The 20,100-nt window shown below is 49.5% G+C and overlaps 6 protein-coding genes across 9 annotated transcripts; 3 read left to right on the forward strand and 3 right to left on the reverse strand.

Annotated features, from left to right (window-relative positions):
* Positions 1–4: 4 nt before the first annotated feature.
* On the forward strand, positions 5–3,283 carry ONS95_012579 (uncharacterized protein). 3 transcript variants are annotated; one of them, XM_058506216.1, is made up of 4 exons: positions 5–231; positions 288–406; positions 515–1,451; positions 1,571–3,283. In XM_058506216.1, exons 2-4 carry the CDS (start codon positions 384–386, stop codon positions 2,675–2,677), a joined length of 2,067 nt encoding a protein of 688 aa, XP_058358741.1. In that variant the 5' UTR covers positions 5–231; positions 288–383; the 3' UTR covers positions 2,678–3,283. The 3 variants fall into 3 exon arrangements, with proteins under 3 accessions (XP_058358741.1, XP_058358740.1, XP_058358739.1); XM_058506215.1 differs by having other exon boundaries at positions 288–356; XM_058506214.1 differs by having other exon boundaries at positions 5–1,451; positions 1,571–2,673; positions 2,774–3,283.
* A 688-nt stretch (positions 3,284–3,971) lies between these two features.
* On the reverse strand, positions 3,972–5,409 carry ONS95_012580 (uncharacterized protein; the record flags this gene model as incomplete). The annotated part of the gene is made up of 4 exons (XM_058506217.1): positions 3,972–4,156; positions 4,210–4,630; positions 4,792–5,069; positions 5,265–5,409. The coding sequence occupies 4 exons, from the start codon at positions 5,407–5,409 to the stop codon at positions 3,972–3,974; spliced, it is 1,029 nt and encodes a 342-aa protein (XP_058358742.1).
* Positions 5,410–8,765: 3,356 nt separating this feature from the next.
* Positions 8,766–11,691, forward strand: ONS95_012581 (uncharacterized protein; the record flags this gene model as incomplete). Its single annotated transcript, XM_058506218.1, has 2 exons — positions 8,766–9,651; positions 9,704–11,691. The coding sequence occupies 2 exons, from the start codon at positions 8,766–8,768 to the stop codon at positions 11,689–11,691; spliced, it is 2,874 nt and encodes a 957-aa protein (XP_058358743.1).
* Positions 11,692–12,505: 814 nt separating this feature from the next.
* On the reverse strand, positions 12,506–14,680 carry SEC62 (Translocation protein S62). Its single transcript, XM_058506219.1, has 3 exons — positions 14,226–14,680; positions 13,612–14,174; positions 12,506–13,552 (listed from the first exon to the last, which is right to left on the reverse strand). The coding sequence occupies exons 1-3, from the start codon at positions 14,593–14,595 to the stop codon at positions 13,358–13,360; spliced, it is 1,128 nt and encodes a 375-aa protein (XP_058358744.1). The 5' UTR covers positions 14,596–14,680; the 3' UTR covers positions 12,506–13,357.
* A 179-nt stretch (positions 14,681–14,859) lies between these two features.
* On the forward strand, positions 14,860–17,440 carry ONS95_012583 (uncharacterized protein; the record flags this gene model as incomplete). The annotated part of the gene is made up of 3 exons (XM_058506220.1): positions 14,860–16,392; positions 16,617–17,215; positions 17,291–17,440. Exons 1-3 carry the CDS (start codon positions 15,075–15,077, stop codon positions 17,438–17,440), a joined length of 2,067 nt encoding a protein of 688 aa, XP_058358745.1. The 5' UTR covers positions 14,860–15,074.
* Positions 17,441–17,860: 420 nt separating this feature from the next.
* Positions 17,861–19,608, reverse strand: ONS95_012584 (uncharacterized protein). 2 transcript variants are annotated; one of them, XM_058506221.1, is made up of 3 exons: positions 19,525–19,608; positions 19,201–19,232; positions 17,861–19,151 (listed from the first exon to the last, which is right to left on the reverse strand). In XM_058506221.1, the coding sequence occupies exons 1-3, from the start codon at positions 19,544–19,546 to the stop codon at positions 18,075–18,077; spliced, it is 1,131 nt and encodes a 376-aa protein (XP_058358746.1). In that variant the 5' UTR covers positions 19,547–19,608; the 3' UTR covers positions 17,861–18,074. The 2 variants fall into 2 exon arrangements, with proteins under 2 accessions (XP_058358746.1, XP_058358747.1); XM_058506222.1 differs by having other exon boundaries at positions 19,201–19,608.
* Positions 19,609–20,100: the final 492 nt, after the last annotated feature.

Here is a 20,100-nt window from a genome sequence, read left to right on the forward strand (position 1 = left end):
GCGACAGGAAAGGAAAAGCCCAAAACAACTACTTTGTAACCAATCTCGAGCCTTTTGTTTATATTCAACTCGAGGGCATATTTGCAAGCCTTCCAGACTATTTTTAAGCATTACATCCTTGTATTCCTACCACTGCTACCCAAGGTCCAACGCCACTTTGTATCGTTACAGAGCTTCATGAAAGCACGCGCTGTAGCGCATGGCAGCCATGGCTGTCAAAGAAGAAAGCTTGTACGATTGTGCAGTTTCTCTATGTCTGCAAGCAACGACTAATGTAATGCTCGTAGGCATCATGCCACTGAGAACCTCATCTTGCCGAATCCGAGAAAGTACTACAGGGCTACGATAGACACCAGGTGCGTTGGTTCAGAGGAAGTCCCAGGATGCTATCTTTAAATTGCAGGCTGTGAGCATTATATTCGCTGGAACATACTTGGATATTTGAATATATTCTTATCTGCATAATACTCGAAAGCCATTAGATGAATACGGGTTGCTGACAATGTGCTTCAAGTCACTGGCAGTTACGGTCCTTAATAAGCTCCCCAGAGCAAGATATCATATACTTCCCCAATGGCACAGACATTATATCAATCAACTCCAAAACTCGGGAACGCGAACTCATAGCCTCGCTTACCTTCCTCCCACGATGTCTCGTTGCCTCGAAAGACTGGTTGTGTTGCGGAGGAGATAATGGAAACTACACTGCCATATCATTGAAGAACAGGTCAACAGCTTTCGATACTTCTTCTTTTCTAGATGCTGATCCGGATGCTCGGTTACCGCTGGACCTGGATCCTACCCGACGCCCCAACATCGGAGAGATGATTGATGCGTATCGAAGGATTCGGGGTCGAGCGATGACAACACAGAGTGAGAAGATCGGAGCGGAAATCGTCAATTGCATCACTCTTTGGTCGCCGAGGGATGATTTATCAGAACGTGTTTACAAGGTTCCAGTGGCTGTAACATCGAATAATGACTGTACCGTTTCGATTCTGAACGTGGCAACCTCGGATACAATTGAGACATTGAAGCTACCAGATTTCGTCAATCGGTCCGCGATATCCCCGGACGGCGAGCTGCTCGTTGCGATATGCGATGACCCGTTTCTATATATTCACAAGCGAATGCAGAAGACGGAGCCGAGAAGCGAACGTTTTGAAAGCAAACGAGGTCCGACATATCATTGGGTCCTTGCTGGGAGGATACAATTGGAGAGTCAACGACAGGCAGATAAATCTCAGATGAGAGGAAGCTTTGCCCTTTCTTTTTCGAGATCGGGAAAGTATCTGGCCGTGGCAACTCAATATGGGATTATATCCATTTTCGATGCGGAATGTCTCACAGAAACACAATCACTGATGGTGTCATTTACCACATCAAGACCCGGTCGGCAAGCTGGAGCTGTTCGAGCAATGGAGTTTTCCCCAGGACCGTTTGGTCTTCTTGTAAGTGAAAATCTGCATATTTGGGAATGCACATCCAAAGATTATTTGCTTTGCTTCATGATTCTCCAAACTCAAAGCCTCGTCAACCATAAACTAAAATCCACGGCTAATCGTTAAAGGCCTGGACAGAATCAAGCGGCCGAGTGGGAATCGCTGATGTCCGTACACTCTTCAACTCCCGCCAACTAATTCTCATCAACTCCAATGAAGTGAACGTAGAAAGAGTCCACCTCTCAGACCGATCCGGTCAAAGATACGGCCTCCGCAATCTACGCACTGAATCGCCACCATCAGCTGGTATCCCAGACTATCTTGGAGCCGACCTAGAAGGACGGCATCTGAGAAGTCTTCTTTTGGATAGAGACCAAGATCCACCTACAGCAGCCGAGCTAGACGTCCTGGAAGTGTCTCGAATTGCAAGACGGCAACGGGATGCCGCGAACACAGCCCGAGAAGTCCTAGCCGAAGCATCAGCAACATCACGCTGGGGCCCATGGGCTGACGGACGTCGCTCAGCAAATACTAATACAACGCCCAATGGCGAAGGAAGTTCGAGCAGCGGCACCACCCGTCTTGTCAACAATGCCGGGCTCCCATCCTCCCTCCGCGATTTCGTCTCACATGACCGTTCTGCGGCCTCATTCCGCGCATTCATGGACGAACGCAACCGCGAAAGCGCCCGCCGCACCCAACTCCAACAGCAAGAACCTAGAAGACGCAGTTCCATGCTCTTAGCCGCAGCCGAAACAGCCATCGAGCGGGAGACGCTCGGCGCGCCCCGGAACGACGATACCTTCTCCGGCCTCGAACGCCTCAGCCTCACTCCTGGTCGACGAGACCGTGACCGTGAACGAGAACGCGATCGAGAACGAGAAAGAGAACGAGAACGCGACACCCCCACAGAATCCGGCTCTGGTTCAGGCAGAGCGCCTGAGTCCAACAACCCCTGGGCGGACATCGATTCCATATACCGAGCTGCCTACGCACCTATCACGCGCTCGACTCGACTTCGCGTCGAAGTAGGTGTCGAAGACGACGACCAGACGATCAGTATCAACCCGCGGGAGTTTGCGCACAGGTTACGACAGCCGTGGCGGCCGACGGATGATGGCACGACGTTTGGGTTGGGGACGATGACGAGGGATGAGAATGGATTATTGGATGGGGTGTTGAGGGCTGCGGAGACGATGGGCTGTTGTTGGAGTCCTGATGGGAGGATTTTGTGAGTGACCGACTGCCCTTTTGATCTGGTTCCCTATCTCCCTTGCTCGCTCTTGAAAGGCCAGATGTCAATCAAGTAGATAGACTAACGAATTTCATAGGTACGCAGCAACACTCGAAGGAATCCACGAATACCACGTCAACATCGCCGGTCGAAAAAAGTTCCCGAGTATCGTATTCCGTTGAGCGTGTACACCGCACCTGCTCTAATACCAGTACTCCTACTAAATGGAGGTTCTCTATGTATGCATGCATGCATGCATGTATGTTTGCTCAAGGCGTCCTGGAGTTCCTTGGTTATGTATGCCACTTCGAGCATTCTGCATTGTGCGGGCATTTGTATTTTTTCTTGGTTTGATTGATTTGAATGAATGGCTTGCTGGTACTGTTGGAGGAAGGGAGGAAGGGCAAATTCAAGGCAAACAAGCAGAAAAGCAGAACTAGGAACAGGTAGCATTAAGGGAAGAGCCCGGACGGCACGGGACAGAATGGAATGGGGTGAGAAATGTAGAAATAGCACGCCACAGGGCAGTACCGTTGTGAGAATAAGAATTGTAACTGGAGTGACTCGGATAAGCTGAGTATAAGTACGTAAGTAAGCATTTAAGCATTTATGTAGCATTTATGAATGTATTTATCTATCAAAGCGTATACCAATTGAGGGTTAAGCTCAGATCAGTCGATGTCAGGGAGTCAAAAAACATTGAGGTCCCATTGATATAGAATTGGTGAGGGGGTAGGGGAGGGAGAGGGATCACTAAAAACGAATTTAAGCGAAGCGAGGCTAAGTGGTTGTTGATGTAAACACACATATTTGCGCCACAGTCTGCGCGGTACACAAGCTGGGGTTGGAACGGATATTCAGCGATATATTATTCCTCATACCTCTAAGCCAAAGCCACGCCAATGTATTCTCGTTTCATTAATTCAAGCGATTGATTCACACCCTCTCCATCCTATCACCTCTCTCTCCCACCCAGGGGAAACAAACCTGACCTAGTCATTGCAAGTATCCATTCCTTGCACTGCGTCTCATGGCTCTCATTCGACTGCTTGCTTGCTCATCATCCACCATTTCTCAGTTCCATGCAATAATTCATTTCACGACCTACGCCACCAATGCTGACTAGACCGCACGGACACGGACTTATAGCTTCTAGACCAAACACTAGAATTGCCCAAACTCACGCCCAGAACAATATGGAAAGACCAGAGTAGATGTAGAAATGGCTCCGCGCCACTCTTGAGAACGCCTGAAATACTTGACTAGCTGACCTCATTAAGATTTGCAAAGCAGCTTCAGTCATTTTTGACTTCCTCTGCAGCTGTGGGATTTGCAGAAGTTGGAGCCGGCGCTGTACTTGTAGCAGCTGAGATCTCGGGTGGTGCTTCTTCAGAAACGGATTGAGAGCGGAGGAGGTGAGAAGGCGTGGCAGGTTCATTGGTGATTGCTGAGTTGGTATGAAGTTCGCTGACTTGGCGCTCTGCAGATTGGGTTAGCATTGTACTTGCGTGTCATAGCTGCGAAGTAGCATACCCAATTCTCTGATCCTCTGTCTCAACATCTGATTCTCTCTAATCATCATCTGAGTCTCTGCTTGATAGAAGGCGCTCTCGTCACGACCACCAAGATTCCAAGTCTCACCACCTTCGCCGCTGATTGAAGTTGATCTCAATCTTGGTGATGCTGTCCTGCTAGGTGTTCTTGATCGTCTATGTTGGAGGTCTGCTCGAGCAAGATCAAATGAGCTGCGTGGATGGAGGGCTGCGGATGGAGAGCGAGGAGTGGACATGGTTGAATGACGAGGGTTTTGATTGGAGAAGGACATTGAGCGTTCTGAAGTTGGTGTGGACTCGTCGATTACAGGTGGTGTCGAGTGGCTTGGATCAGCGCCCCGAGCAAGTTGTAGTTGCTGAAGCTCCTGCTGTTGGGTGCGGATCATTTGTAAGAGTCGGTTCTATTGTTCAGTCAGTCTCAATACATGGTGATAGCCCTTTGCGCGCCAACCCAACCAGACTATCCAGGTCTATTGTTCACTTGAACCAAGACACAGACAATATTCTTGCCTGATCATATTTCATTCTCCAAAAGCATTGTGAAATGACGTGGACAACATACAACTTGCGCCTCTTGCTCCTGCTCTATTTCCTGATGTATTTCTCCCAGACTCGGAGCACGAAAGTGGTGAGGATCTCCACTAGAAATGATCGGCGAGCCTGTGAGAGAATGTGGACTGGATGTTCGATAACCTGAGACGTGGGGTTCGTGGACCATTTCACCTGGCGCAGGTAGGGAGGGATCGTTGAGTTGCAAGTTCATCAAGACTGTGGATCGTCTTCTGCCAGCATGGGATGGTTGTCGATTCCTTGTAATGGAGCCGCTCGAAGAACCTAGACCTGTATTGTTAGCACAAAATTTTTGACTGTGTCTTGTGAAAAGAGGTCTGGACCCTCATGCAACTGCAAGGGGATAGATAGTCTTTTGACTGCCCTCAACATGCCCATTGCAGGTAGAAGGAGCTCAGGAGCACCGCTGTTCCTGATAGAATTGAAAGAAAACGGTGTAAAGATTGTAAATAGAACCATACATACGTCTGGAATCTTCTTGTTGTAGTCCAGCGTTTACAGCCGCAGCTGCTTGGAGGGAGGTCGATGCGGTTCGTGGGGAAGGAGAGGGTGTTTGACCCCGCAGGGCGGCAGCACCAGATTCTCCAGAGCTTGAGAGTGTTCGTGCCATGGTCGGTGATCCTGAAAGAGATATTGATCTTGAGGGAGGGAGGGAGTTGAGGTCGGGCGCCATTGGGCTTTTATATTAAGCAGAGTATGCTAGAAAGGGCGCTGATGGTGGGGAGTATCGGAATGGATCGAGGGATGAATGCAGGCGACTTGCAAAGTGGTATGGACGTTGTCGGAAGTGAAAAGCAGTCGAGGGATTGGAGGAAGGAGAGCCGCCAGCAATCGAATCAAATTATGGCGTGGATTCTAGGGGTTTCGGTGAGTCAAATGTGTGGAGAGAATGTGAGCGTGATCGTGATCGTGATGTTCGAGGCAGACAGGAAGGAGCTCTGCCCGCCCTGTGACGATGATCGCTTAGGATTTGGCAGGGGTCCAAGTCCAGTCCCTGAGAGCGTCGAACTTCAAACTGAACCTCGGAACGGTCGATTTCTCACTTTCAATTGCAACAAATAGCATGATTCATAAGCGCAATCTTTACCTACCTTGTCTGCTTGTGTGCTTATACGAATCTTTCTACACAACTTCTAGCAGCCAGCCACCCCAAGAAGACCACCGTTTGCAACACCGCTTTTCTCTCCAAAACAACAAACTTATGGCAGCCTGCTCTGGGGAATTCTCATCTCTCCCGGATCCATCGTCCGCTAGAGTCTTCTTGTATAAATCGTATGCAAAATATCCGAGTAATCACGGGATATATTTGGGGAGTTCGGGTTCTGGCCGTCAACTCGCTGCTTAACCTTACGAAATGGCACCATCAGACCACCAAAGCACCTGACAAGTTGACATTGACGGCCAGCCACCACTCTGGATCAACCGAGAATGACAGATTGTTCTCAAGATAGAGTATGAATTTTCATCATTGTGGCAACAGAATACTCAGATACTCAACGCCATCCGAATTCGTGAAAATTCAACAGGGAGCTCGTGACTGCCCTACCTATGAACAAGACCATTCTTCTGACAGCCAAAGGCTTCATCGATAGAAGTGAAATCAACCCGCCCCAAAGTCCCTGGTGTGCTGTACGGAACCGGTTTGATAAGCTGATCTCCAGATCTAGAACATACCTTCCTGGGTAGCAATAGCAGTACTAGCATGCCTAGTCCCGTTGACCTGTACCAGGTTATCAAATTTGAGGCTCGGGGAATCTGATCAACAAAATCCAGAAACAACAGTCCAAACTCACAGAGAGGCTTCGTTAATAGTCCCACTTCTGGGGCAATCGTTCCTCCGAAGCAGAATCACGAGGACAGATACGACGAAGCGGCCCATTATTTAATCGCCGTGCTCATGTTGGTGACTGATCCATCGTTGAGATCACAAAATCAATACTTGCTCTACCCCACATATGTTCATCCGAACCATGGACATTGTTCGGGTCTGAAAAGTCATGGACGATCCCTCCTTACAACCCAATAGTGCGGTCATAGTCACCACTGCGACAAATGGATTCGCACCAGCACTCTCAAGAAGTTTTGGATAATACCAACGCCAAAAAGCAAAAATATCACCAGCGCGAGGTGCTGCTTCTCTCCTATCAAGTCCAGTCGAATTCCTTTTCCTTCCAACGTCCCGACCTCGGTAGCACGGACTTCAGCACCATCCTAGTATCTTATCAAGTATCCTTGGACCTTACAGTACAGTAGGGCTCAATGATCCGGATGTAATTTCTGAAAGAACACTTCACAGCCCCTTTCGGCTTGCAGACAAGTCACAAGCTGGCCATATGCAACTCTTTTCCGCCTCTCAGGAGTCTTGATCGACTTGCCTTGAGTCTTGCGCCCGAGACAAGTGCCGAGACTCCCAAAGCATTCCCCCAGATAGACTTTATCTCAACTCCTCGATTGTTGGGAAAAGTCAAATCAAACAACAGTCTACAGTACAAATATTATTGTCCTCGATCCGGGTCGCATCGCACCGTAGGTAGGTGATTCTTGTGCAGAAGTCCAGAGCTCCGATCAGCCATTAGACTTTCCTTGTGGGTGGCCCTAATGCAGGCACGATGCCACCATGATGTCGCTTTTCCCACCCAAGTAAGCCGCAGCGGATGGTGAGGGAGCATCCCGCAACAGCTGCGCTGAAGTTTCCTGTCCTCGATCTTAACTTGAGACACCGGCACGGAGTAAATTATATCTAAAGGACGTCTGGCTCAAGTCGCCCAAGCGACCTTCAAGCCATCATTGCCTATCGCACTGTCTGCAAAGCAATTCAATAACGATGTTTTGCTGAATTGACATTCTTCGCTCGAATTCTGCTCTGTTGGGCACTGCACTGCACTGCACCCCCTGTGTGCCCTGGCCCTGCTTGGGCTCGAGTGTTGGTGCTTCGGAGGATTTGCTGTTCGCATGCACTAAAGTACTGTAGAGCCGCTAAACCCAACGCCTCACGCCAGATCCACAGGCTACTGTGACGCCCGCCGTGCTGTGATTTGGCAATGGAGCGCTCCCCTTGCCAGCCCTTGCCAGCCCTTGCCAGCCCTTGCCAGCCCTTCCCAGCCCTGGCCTTGCTGCTGCAGGGGAACGGCAGGGCACAGCATGTGCCTCGACCTAAAATAATCATCATCCTGGACCGGACCTGGAATACCTGATGGATCGGACAGCACTGGCACCCGTGCGTCAGCTTCGTGTTCTCCTCCATATCAAGAGACGGGCCCATCTCCTCCTGCATGTCATGTCATGTTTTTTCTCCTATCTCCCTGCGAACTTCCCCCCCTCCCCGCGGTCTGTCTCGTCGCGTCTTCGTCTTCGTCTTATTGCCTGCCATATCATTGATTTGCGATTGCTTCTGCTTCTGCTTCTGCTCTCAATGTCTTCAATTCTACGCCTGCGCTTTACAGTCTTTCGTTCTCGACCTGCCTAGGTGCCGGATGCGACCCCGACCTTTCTTTTTCCCCTCAGAACCAACCCCACACGCGTCAGTCAGGACAACCGTCCCAAATACCAGCCAACCAACTTCGCGGTCAGCTTTCTTTTGACGACTTTGAACCTATCCTTGTGCCTGGGTAGTTCCTGGTACTGAACACATTTCGATTGTTGTTTGCGCGCTTCTTGGCCAACCGTGGAGTACCTGGCCAATATTTTCTTCAATATTGGATCAACAATTCGAGCAATCTGAATGTTTGCGACATCCGACTTGCCCTACAGTAACGAAACGAAACGAAATCTTCAAGTTTGCAAAGCACACTTCCCCATATCCATCCAATTGGGTGAAGCGGCACAAGGAGTCGACGGCCAATTCAGGCAGTAACGAAAGGGACTTGGCTAGGCCCTCGTGTCTAGCACGCCAAAACAAGACACATTGAGGACAAGGTCAACAATTTTTGGTTTCCAAAAGACCAGGCAAGGGAGAAGGCGCCAACAATGGGAGACATCAATGAATCGGAGCGAAGTGAAGCAGGAGGTTTGCATGATCTACCGCAACTAAATTCAGCAATCAACTCCAATCGCAGAGAGCGGCCACCAATGATCAACTTATCAACTGGAGATGTCGCCAGTCGCGTTCCCTTGCGGCAGCCAAAGGTCCTGAGGAAGGATTCGAAGGGTGGACTCCGCGGTATGTTCACACGAAACAAGACTGAAAAAGCGGTCGTCATATCGCCATTGATTGAGGAGACCCCTTCATTATCTGGATTCTCGGAGAGGTCTATGAAAGCTGCAGCGGAAGCAAACTTACCCCGTAGCCTTTCCATGAAAATGGTCATGCAGAAAGCCGAGAAACCTACTCCAGTAACAGAAATCATCATGCCTGCTACGCCAGCACAATCCACTGCCAAAGCTTCGCGGATGAATCTCAGGTCTAAATCAGTGAAATCGATGAAGACCCCCAGCAAACCAACCCCAAAGTCACCGAGTACAAAGTCTTCGCCCCGGCCACCCACGCGGACGTCGGCAGCTTGGGATCCACCGCCACTCTTTCAAGCCTACCCGCAGGCTATAAAGCATGCTCAGCTTTCCGCTTCAACACTTTCCGCTGATGCTATCCTTCGCATGAGCAACCACAAGAGAAATAACAGTCTCCGGGACGAAATCGCTCAGGTTGAAGCCACGGATCTTACGAGCGCAGCAGCTAGGAAAGCTGAAAAGGCGAAAAGTAAACACAAACGACAAATCTCGGGATCACTGTCTAAGGCGGACTGGACTCAAAAGATTTTCGTTTTAGTAACTTCTGGCTATTTATTGCAATATGCAGGTGACGGATCATTCGATAGGTTACCAGAGAAGATGATGCAACTTGGGAAGGATTCTGGTATGTTGCAAATTCTTTTGGTCATGCCAGGAAACAATGCTAACCGAGAAAGTTGCTTTCGCTAGCGACGTAATCCCAGGGAAGCACTGGGTACTACAAATTTCGCAAGCTATGGATTCCGATGGTACACCAGCTTCAGATTCGAGATCTCTATTATCGCGGCTTGCTTTTAGGGGCGCTGATTACCGAAGATCTGCAACTAGCTTGTTGCTTGTCCTCAATAGTGCCGAGGATATGGACTCATGGATTGCCGTTGTAAGGAGGGAGATCGAAGCATTAGGCGGCAAGAAACATGTTTCGGAAACAGGAAAACCCAAACCGGACGACAAAGTTATGCAACTGAGAGCGCAGCCAAGCCATCGATACCTCATCCACAGGAATACGGACGAGACGTCTAATCCAGCCTCGCCCCAGATCCCATCGTTCGGACCACCTCCATGGGTTAAGGAGAAAGACAATGAACTACAGAAAAAGCTAGAGGAGGCAACATCGGAATTAATACGACCGCAGTCGTCATCAGTCCGTCCTTCGACTAGTTACCACTCGAGGGCTGGCAGTGTCACTTCAAACGATGGACGTCAACTTGAGAGTCTAAGAGATAGCTCAAACAGATTCTCTTATGTTTCTTCTGGCCAACGAACACTGATCACTTCTCAAGACTCTTCACCAGCTACTTCGCCAACTAGAGAAAGCGGAAACTTCGACGACATCATTCCCAAGCCTTCTATCGAAGATCTACACCTCCGACCAAATGCAGCAGCTGTGAATGAACGTAGGAGATCCATGCAGACCATGCACGCCCCTCTCCTGGAACCGCAAGCCACGGCAAAGCTCCATCGACATTCAACATACGGTGGTCCAGCCAATCCAAGTCGAAGCCGCTCTCCAGGCCTAACACCAAATTTCAGCGTTCCAAATTCTTCGATTAAACGCTATTCTATGGCTAAGAGTCCATCGCCCACACCACCCGTACCAAGCAAAACTCTTGGATCCGGGCAACGGGATTCCATTCTGAGGGGACCTCGCAAAGCACCCCCCTCCGCGCTTCACGTTCCACGCCCTCTTTCTCCAGTAAAAGCCTCGCCGAAAAAGGCTGCCCCCATGATCGTCATGCCCGTGGACTCAGACCCAATCTCAGGTCCAAGCACCACCCAATCCTTCTCGCTAGTCCAAAACGCCAAGCTATCCGTGATTACCATCCCACCACGCTCACCTACTACACCATCCAACGCCATGCCCACCCCTCCACCCCGCCGCATGTCAAGTCTCACGCCGCTTGCTCCCCATGAAGCAGCACACATTGACTTCCACCTGCCTCGCAGGTACTCGAGCATGCAGACACTTCGCGAAATAAGCGAGAAACATGCGTTGAATAACAACAATCTCGATGCACCGCTACGCCCTGCGCCTCTACCACCGGCGGCACTTTCAACACCATTGCCGAGCTCGCCGTTTGTATCAACGTTTGAGCTTCCTATCTCAACTACACAACAGAGTCAAAGTCAACGCCACGGTCAGGATCAGACTCAAAATCATTCACACTCCCACTCGCAAAGACCTCGAAGCAGAGCCAGTGCCCGCTCACCACAGCCCGTTCCCGTCCTCGTACCCGCCCTAGCAAACACCAAGTCCAAAGTCAAACGCCCAATCAGCATGCAAATCGCCCCCGCCGCCGCCCACAGAAACAACCCGTACCTTTCTCTCAAGACCAAATCTCCCCATATTGCATCTCAAGCCAACACCCTCTCGCCTCGACCTTTCTCCTCATCTTCAAACACCTCCTCTACCTCAACATTGTATTCGCACTCTTCTACCAACGGCCACGTCTTGACGCCGCTGACTTCAGTGTCGATGCTTTCACCTGGTTTGCAGCGGGTGAAAGAGCATGAGATTAGCAGGACGGTGATCAATAGGCGGAGTATGCCGGCGTTGGTTAATGGACCACCGCCTGCGCCGCCGCCAGATTGCGCGTTACCTCCTATACCGCCGCCTGGGAGTTCGAGGGGAAGTGTGGGGAGTAGGGGGAGTTTGGTGAGGTGAGATGGTAGGGGCTGAGAGTGAGACGAAAGTGTTGAGATGGGGTGATATGAGATGAACGACACGGGCACGACACGACTCACCAACATACGACACAACAGACTGACCTGGATCCAGGACACTTCCACTTTTTCATTACTATAATTTCCTCTCGTCCATGATTCTGTATAGATATATTGTACAGACGCATACCTACATACAACACACCGGTGCATAAATACATGCTTCAGGACGGCACATACACAAAATACAACATATAGCGAGCAATCGCACTCTCACTCTCCTACACCTGTATACGAACGGACGAACTCACATACGACAATCAATCACTCTCACAAACAGTCAAACACTTTCCTCTCTTTTACCTTTCCTTATATATTCTTCCCTTTCATTCTAGCTACACGCTTCTTTCTTTCTTTCATTTTGTTACTCGATCCCCTTTCATCCTACCGAGATGAGCGTTTTGGATATGTACATTTGCTGTATCAACTCCTTTTTCTTTTTAAGTGTCTTGCGAAGATAGCGGAGGCACGCGGCGTTACGGACCCACGGACTGGGTGGCCGGCGTGTTATGATATCCATGTACCATGTACCTTGTACCAACAATCCGTTCAGCGATGTATTGGGCGTATTGTATTGTATTGTACTGCATTGCAATTGTATGAGTATGATATAATCGGATGAGGCTGGGGAAAGGCGAGGGAGCGGGATCATCAGGGAGTTTCCAGTGCTCGGAATTCATAGGTGCCGAGGCGGGGTTCTCAATGGACGTGAGAATAAGTAGTTAAAGATGAGATAAAATAGACAATTCAGAAATCAAAGTTAAAAAAAAGTTGAGTTAGTGGATTATGAGGATCGCTACAGCTCAGAAGGTTTGATTTTCAAGTTGTTTGATCCACGGAGTATGTACAATGTTTGTGGTATTTAGCTGGGAATGAAGCGGTTAAGGGATGGGAAGTTAGAAGAACAATAAATGTAGGTGTGCCGGTACCCAAGATATGTTACTGAATGTAAGCAGAAGTCTCACGCTCTAGCTTTTTTTTTTTCAGTTCCTGCAAGAAGGGGATAGAGACAGTGGCAATGAGAAGATGGTGTTTTGTTACTTAAATAGGACAAGATGAAATCATCATGACGAAGTCCTCTTGCTTTTCATGTAGGATAGGTAGAGGTAAAGGTAGAGTAGGTGGTACCTGAATCTGGAAGTACAAGTAGACCAGTCAGGAAATTAAGTTATATTTTAATATCCGACGCAAATCTCACAGACATTAGAATAAAATAAAAAAATCGTGAGGTGTCGAAACCTACGTATTGACTTGATATGATATGATGTACATAATGCAAGCACCAGCACACAGGACACTCTTCTCTGCTTAGACTTAAAGTTGGTTTTTAACTCTTCGGCAAGCCAGGAAAGAGCAAGATTGATTACCTCGGTTATCTCGACGCAGAACAGGTGAGATGACGAAGGTTCCAAAGTTTATGCATATTGCAGGCACTAATTAACTTCGCTCGAGAAGAAGAACATGCAAACGCCAAAAGCTAGTTTTACATATGTTCCTATTTCCCGGGAGGTACTCGACATACCATTCCCAATCCCATCCAACACTTCCAATGCCATTCCTGTTATAGTCCACCACACCGTCGCAACCACAGAGACCTGGGTAGGAATCTAATCCTCGTCAAACACCTCCTCGACTCGAGGCGCCATGTGTCGTTGCGTGGTATTCGAGGAAGTCTGGATTTGAGGAGCGGCGGAGGAAGTTGTAGCTGTGGCGGGGGCGGGTTGTCCTGTCATGGCAGCCATTGTAGCGCCTGCGTTTGCGGAACCGGATTGCTTGGACTTCTTCTTGCCTTTCTTCTTCTCCTGTTTGCTATTAGCTCCACTGACTTTTACAACACGGACATGTAATGATAGTGACATACCTCTTGCCAACCCCAAAGCGGTCTAAAACTATCAAAGAATCCAACATCCTCAAACAGATTCGGGTACAGCCACAGTCCGGGCGGGACAGCGAACATGGTGATTGCGAAGAGAATGAGTCGGAAGATGGCCATTACAAAGAACAGTCCGATGAGGCCGAGCATGCCCATACTGAGATACCAGACACCGAGACGAAGCTTCATTGGCCAGAGCGGGAACATGACAACCGTGAAAACCAAGGCCAGAGCACCAAGAGCGTACAGTTTCTGCTTAACCTGAGCGCCCTCATAGAACCAGACGAAATGGAGATCCTCGCGGCATTCCTGCTGTTGCTCGATCTTGACGGTCCAGAGGCCTTTGACTCGCTTTGTCTTGTGTGCGCCTGGGGCATGGTTGTGGCCTTCGTGGGGATCGGCCTTGGAGACGCGGAGAGCGAGGAGGGACATGGGGAGGAGCTTGAAGGTGTTTTCGAGGGAGGCGCGGTCGGTGATCTCTGGTAGGAGAGGGTTCTTGGAGCGAGCTTTGGCGTAGGCTGGAGATTCAAGGGCTCGGAGTGCGCGTTTGACTGTGTCTCTGTTAGAACAGCACTGGTAATTACAGAAGATGGACTACGTACCCTTGAACATATCCTTTCGCTGTCCATTGAGAATACATGTCCTTGGTTTCAAGTCCTGCCCTTTCAAGAAATTTGCGACTGCAAGTGCCTCTGGCTTCGGAGGACCAGGCTGGATAGGTTGCTGCTGTTGTTGCTGTGCTTGAGCCTGTTGCGCCTGAGCTTCCTGTTGCTGTCTCTGCGCTTCCTGCATCTTCTGAATGAACTGCGGAACAGTCAATCCTTGCTTTGCGGCTTCAGCAGCCAGCTGCTTCTTCATGATCTCGATTTGTTCTGGTGTTGGCTGTGGTTGTCCTGGCGGGGCCTGGAAATTGATTTGTGGCTCGCCTTGTTGTTCGGCTGGCGGGCCTTGAGGAGGTGCTTGTTCTGCCATGTTTTTTGTCGGCTATGGTGAGTCGAGATGTGGTGGTGGTGAAATGTCCAGACTTTGCGATGCGAAGGTGAAGTGGAAGTCGCAGAGAAGGCTGAGAATTATTGAGACCTGTCCAGTTCAGATTAAAACAGTGGAGCTATGATCCGGTCGTCTTTGCCAGGTGGTTGGAAACGAGACGCCACTGTGGCTTGTCGGTCCGTGCGTTTTTCCGATGATCTAACAGGGATCGAGGTCAAGCTCCAAACATCCACTAAGAGGTTCACCATCTCACTCTAACATATTTCCTTTCCAGCAGGTTCTCGTGTCCTATATCCTGGAGTTCGCATATTTGTCGGCTCAATGCCTATTTCTACTATATGAATCTAACCAATTGCTATCCTAATGTCCACGACTTAGTACCTCTATCCACTCGCTTCCGGCTCCTCCGATGAAATATCAACCATTATTCCTGAGCTTAATGTCTGTGTTTTCTGTGGAAGATGAGTGAGAACTATACACCAGGGGCTGATGCCCTACCTGTACCACCATATACGACAGTAATCTTAGTGTGTAACGCCGTGCTCCCCCAATATCGTGTTTACTCACGTGCTGACGTATGTGTCATCCAGTCTCAACGAGATTTGGGATTGAGAGTCCCAATCAACTTCGTTACAGATCCTGGGGTATCTTTGAGAGCCGCTTGCTTCTCCGACAATAAATACGAAGATGATAATGCTGGAATCTGTGTGTCCAATCTCCTCGCTGCTGGGTTCCGGAGCTTCGAGCTTGACCTTTATTGGGATCAAGGACGTGGTGTTTGGTCTTTCTGTCCGGTTTCCATTCCGACTTGGATTCAAGATGTCAACCCGTCATCGACCGTGACGGTATTCCCAGGTTCTTCTTCAGCATTAAATCTTTCCCAATCAACGAGCCCGGCTACCGCATCCAACTTATCTGAGTTAACAAGTCGAGCAACACTTTCAGCACAAAGTTCTGCTTCGCGTAGTCCTAATTTACTCGCTAGACAGCAGGCTACGACTGCACCGACTCTTACCAACCCATCTCCGGCGACTTCAGTGGATAGTACTCTCGGCCAACTCCTTCCCAGCATTTCAGCCATCCCAGACACCCCAAACAGCCCATTGGTAGCAATCGGACCATATGTCTGCACCACATCCATCAATCTTTCAGCATTCACTTCTCTACTTCTCGACTATATCCAAAAGTCAGAGAACACCTTAGGTGCTCATCTTATCTACCTAATACTAAATCTCCACGCCGCAGCGTCAGAACAAGATCCTGATGCCCCTGCTCCTCAGCCATCACGCCTACCTCTTGGGCTTGACCTCCTAGGAAACCAATTTGCAGGAAATCTAACAGAATATATATACACCGAGTCTGAGTTACTTTCTGATAGAAGGAACCTCAACGACTCATGGTACAATATTCAAAATGAGCTTTACAGACCAGTGGAAGGTTACTACGAGATGACTCGTACACCTAATGGGATTCTCACAACAGAAGATGGATGGCCGTCAGAAGCGTACATTGAGTTCGCAAACAGCAAGAGATTGCTGATAGGATGGGGAACCATTGATCCTCAAATGGAGGGATATAATTTCACTGGAGATTCTGGGACGATATTCACCGAAGGTTTCATCCAAGAGCTTCAGACGGAGGTTAGGGCGACTGATGACGGAGCGCTTACGAATGGCTGCTTCATGAACAACAGCACCGATGAGCTGGCGCAAGCTAATTCTTCATGGGCAGTTCAGAGTAGTCTATCGAGTTTTGAGTATCCGACTGCATCTTCAGCTGGTTCGTAATCCCTTTTTGGACTTTTTCTTGTTGTTCCTTGCCACCGAAGCGAAGTCAGGGGCTCGGCTGTCAAGCGACAATATTTTGTCGAACCCCTTTTGTCGTCACTTTTTATTTCATTTTCGTCAACCCTTCGGCAGGATCTTCCATACATTTCTTTTTCACATAAATCCAATATTCAACAAACCCCCCCCTCCAAGCCCAACTTGCTAATCACATCACAGACCTCACCCCCCTCCTAAACCTCACCACTTCCCTCACAAACTGCGGCATCTCCCCCCACCTGAATAATACCCTCCTCTCCGTCTCCGCTCACCAAAACTCCACCCCCTATACCCTCTTCTCCCACTCCACAATCTGGTCCTGGGCCCCCAACTCCCCCCAAAACGCCTCCACCACGCCCACCTCCCCCTCTTCCACCTCCCAAATCTTCCGCTGCGCAATATCCACCCTCACCAGTCCCGAAAACCCCTATCCCGGCCGCTGGATCGTCGACGACTGTTCCGCCCGACGCTACGCCGCTTGTCGCCGTCGCAACAAACCGTATACATGGACGCTTGCCGACGTCGCTGTGAGCTACAGTTTTGCGGACGAGAATTGTCCTGAGGAGTACGAATTTGCGGCGCCGAGGACGGCGCTGGAGAATGCGTATTTGACTGTGGCGATGAGGAGGAGTGGGAGGGACTTTGATGGGCATGGGGCGTGGGTGGATTTCAATAGTCTTGACGTGGAGGGGTGTTGGACTACCGGGGGACCGAACGCGACGTGTCCGTATAAGGAGGCGGTGGGGAAGGAGAATGAGTTGAATAGGAGGGAGATTTTGGTGGGTTGGCTTTTCCTTTCCCTTTCCCATTAGTCATACGAAACCAATTTCTAATAACCTACTCTCCCAAAATAGGTCCCAACCATAGCCGCTATAATCGTGCTCATCACGTTCGGGCTCACGATATTCGTCAAATGTGTCGGGAACAGGAGTTCCAAACGCCGTGTTAGGCGGAGGACGAAGACGGCGGGGAATGGGTTTGTGTATGAGGGTGTGCCGTCTTGAGCTTTTCTTCTAGTCAGAGATTATCTGCTTGCTTAATTTTTTGTATTTTATCATGGGGTTTTGGTTCTGTATGAAATAGGTGGACGGGCTCGGTTGGATTTGCTGGGATAAGCCATTTGTTATGTGTTCCATTTCTTTGGGGTTGTATCATATTATATTTTCAGTAGGTAGATGGTTTGATCAGGATTCGGGTGTCGGGGTGGGTAGGCTGGACTTGGGTTAGAATGGTTTGGGTAGGATGGCTTGGAGCTGGCGTTATTTCCTGGTGGATATTCGTATGCCAATGGGAAAAGATTTAGTTGGACGTTTGTGCTTCGGGCGTCGGCATCTGTTCATGGGTTCAAGCACGCGGTTCTTTTTATGTAGCTTGTACTGTACATAATACTTTCAGATTCATCAAACGAGAGAGATGTATATTTTGCTACGTGCTTATTCGTAGTATCCAAAATACGCCTACGAGCATGAGCAAAACCAAATCAACAATCACAAGCGAAGGAACTCTAAACGCCAGCCACCCAGTCCAGGCCAGAACCCCCTCATTCCCATATGTGCTCCCCCTAATGTCCATACAGCCCCATGCGCCAGCCATCAATCCAAACCCCTCTTGTGCGCAGAATAGAACAGGACAGCACGTCTAATTATGCAGCACACCAACATCATTCTCGCTAACCTCACTACCAACCTCGGTCCAAGATCCAGGCGTCGAGATCCCCTCCCCATCAACGCTCATCACGTCCGCCTCGCTCGTCGCACCACTTCTCGGAGCCCAGATTTCTTCACCAGAACCAGCTAGCGATACAGAGTCTGTAGGTGTAGCCTCGCCACTTCCTGGGACGGAAATATCTGGGTCGCTGAAAGTTGGTGAGCCGGGGACGATTTGTAGACGCGGTGATGCGGAGCGTGGTGTTACGGGTAAGGGGGAGTAGAAACTGCTGTTTGCGTTGTCGGCCCAAGCGTGAATAGATGCGTAAGCCGAATCGTCTCGTGCTGCCATGTTCGCGTAATCTGTATCTTCTCCCATGGGGTCTTCCATCATAGGGTAGGAGACTGGTGGGTCCGGAACGGCGTCCGAGGTATCGACTAATTGCTCGGCAATGGTGGCGGTTGTCTGGCGGCTTTCTCTGGGCTCTTCGTTCGCGGAGTAGAGGTCGGACATGACTTCTACTTTCTCTGATTCTTCTGGGGACATGAGACTGGAGTCTACGGCTTGCTGTTCGTCCGTGTCGATGTTGTGTTCGTCGCTGAAGGGATTGGCGTAGAATGAGCCTCGGTTCAATCCTCTGACGTTACGGCTTCGAAGGCCCTCCTCAGCCTCGCCGCGGACATCTGTGCCGGTATTGTATACGTATGTGCCTTTCTCAGCTGTAGCGTCCTCCTGCAAGAAATCATCGAAACTTGATCCACGGCTTCGATTTGCCGGTCTGTCACCATTCAACTTCCGCTCCTTCTCCAACTTCTCCAAATGCACAGCATTCCAGTACATCAGCTCCTCACGCTGACGACGTTTGGACTCCTCGTCTGCGTCTACGCCTAGATCTGCGCTGGCTTGGCTTTGTAGGAATCCTTCCGCGTCTTCGGGGCGGTTGAATCGAGGTTGTTGGGATGCGGGGTTGATTTCGTCACCAAGGGAGTGTAGGGCAATGGCTATTCGACGGCGGACATCTTCTGCGAATTGTCGTGCTTGAGGGGATTCGTAGACCGCGATAGCAGCCTGCGTGAAATTAATATTTATCTTGCAAGAAGAGGAGATATGCACTTACAGCAACTGCGGCGGCGACTACCACAATGGCACCTGAAACGACAACTGGGTGAGACGGCATGCCTGAAAAGTACGAAGAAATTCAAGATAGTAGGAAAATAGGTTGACGATTTGAAGGAAGAAAAGTTCTGCTCGACTGGACACTCTGGAAGATATTGATAGGAGCATGTAATGAATGTCCAGAAGTTGGTGCCTCGGAGGCGAAGGCGAAGTCGACTTGACTGACTTGCGCGTCCATGCGAGGCCCATGAGATCTGCCTTGCAGGGTGTCTGGTGATCCCACCGCCTATCAAGTCCGGGGATTGGATGCTGGATCTAGACTAACCTTTTGCGACCACGGCAGGCATCGTGCCCAGATTGCCTCCAGCGGAACAAGTTCGTGGACAAGGGAAAGGAAAAGAAGGAGAGGAGGGGGATTTAACTTGTGGGGAGGATGTGAGCAAGAATGGATGGATGTTGGATTATGGCAGACGACATTCATGCGGGTCGTTAACCCCGCTATCTTTAGCTGTGGCTCTGTGATAAGAGATGTGGCGTAAATATGAGGCTTGACTCATTCTCTTACCCTCGTCAAGTTTCGTCGATGTGGCAGCTTGAATCGGTTTATTAATCTCTGGCTTCGGGTTCCATCTCTAGAGTTGACTAGTTACTTGACATATTGTACTCCTAGGTTCATGCCTAAGCTGAGTCTCGCTTCCTTGGGTATATTGTCAGCTTCACCTTTGTGTGTCTCTTTCGACCTCCTGACTTGCGTTGCTCATTCCTGCTCTACGTAAGTCAATATTTAACAGTTATTTAACTCATTCTAGAGATTTCTGTTTGTGTCTTGTCAGATTTTGATTATTCTCTCTTTTCAGTGATCCCTTCTTTTGCGGATTTGCTAGGCATCTTGAGAATACGG

Source organism: Cadophora gregata, assembly GCF_030347475.1.
Source record: "Cadophora gregata isolate MNR1 chromosome Unknown scaffold_6, whole genome shotgun sequence".
Classification (NCBI taxonomy): domain Eukaryota; kingdom Fungi; phylum Ascomycota; class Leotiomycetes; order Helotiales; family Ploettnerulaceae; genus Cadophora; species Cadophora gregata.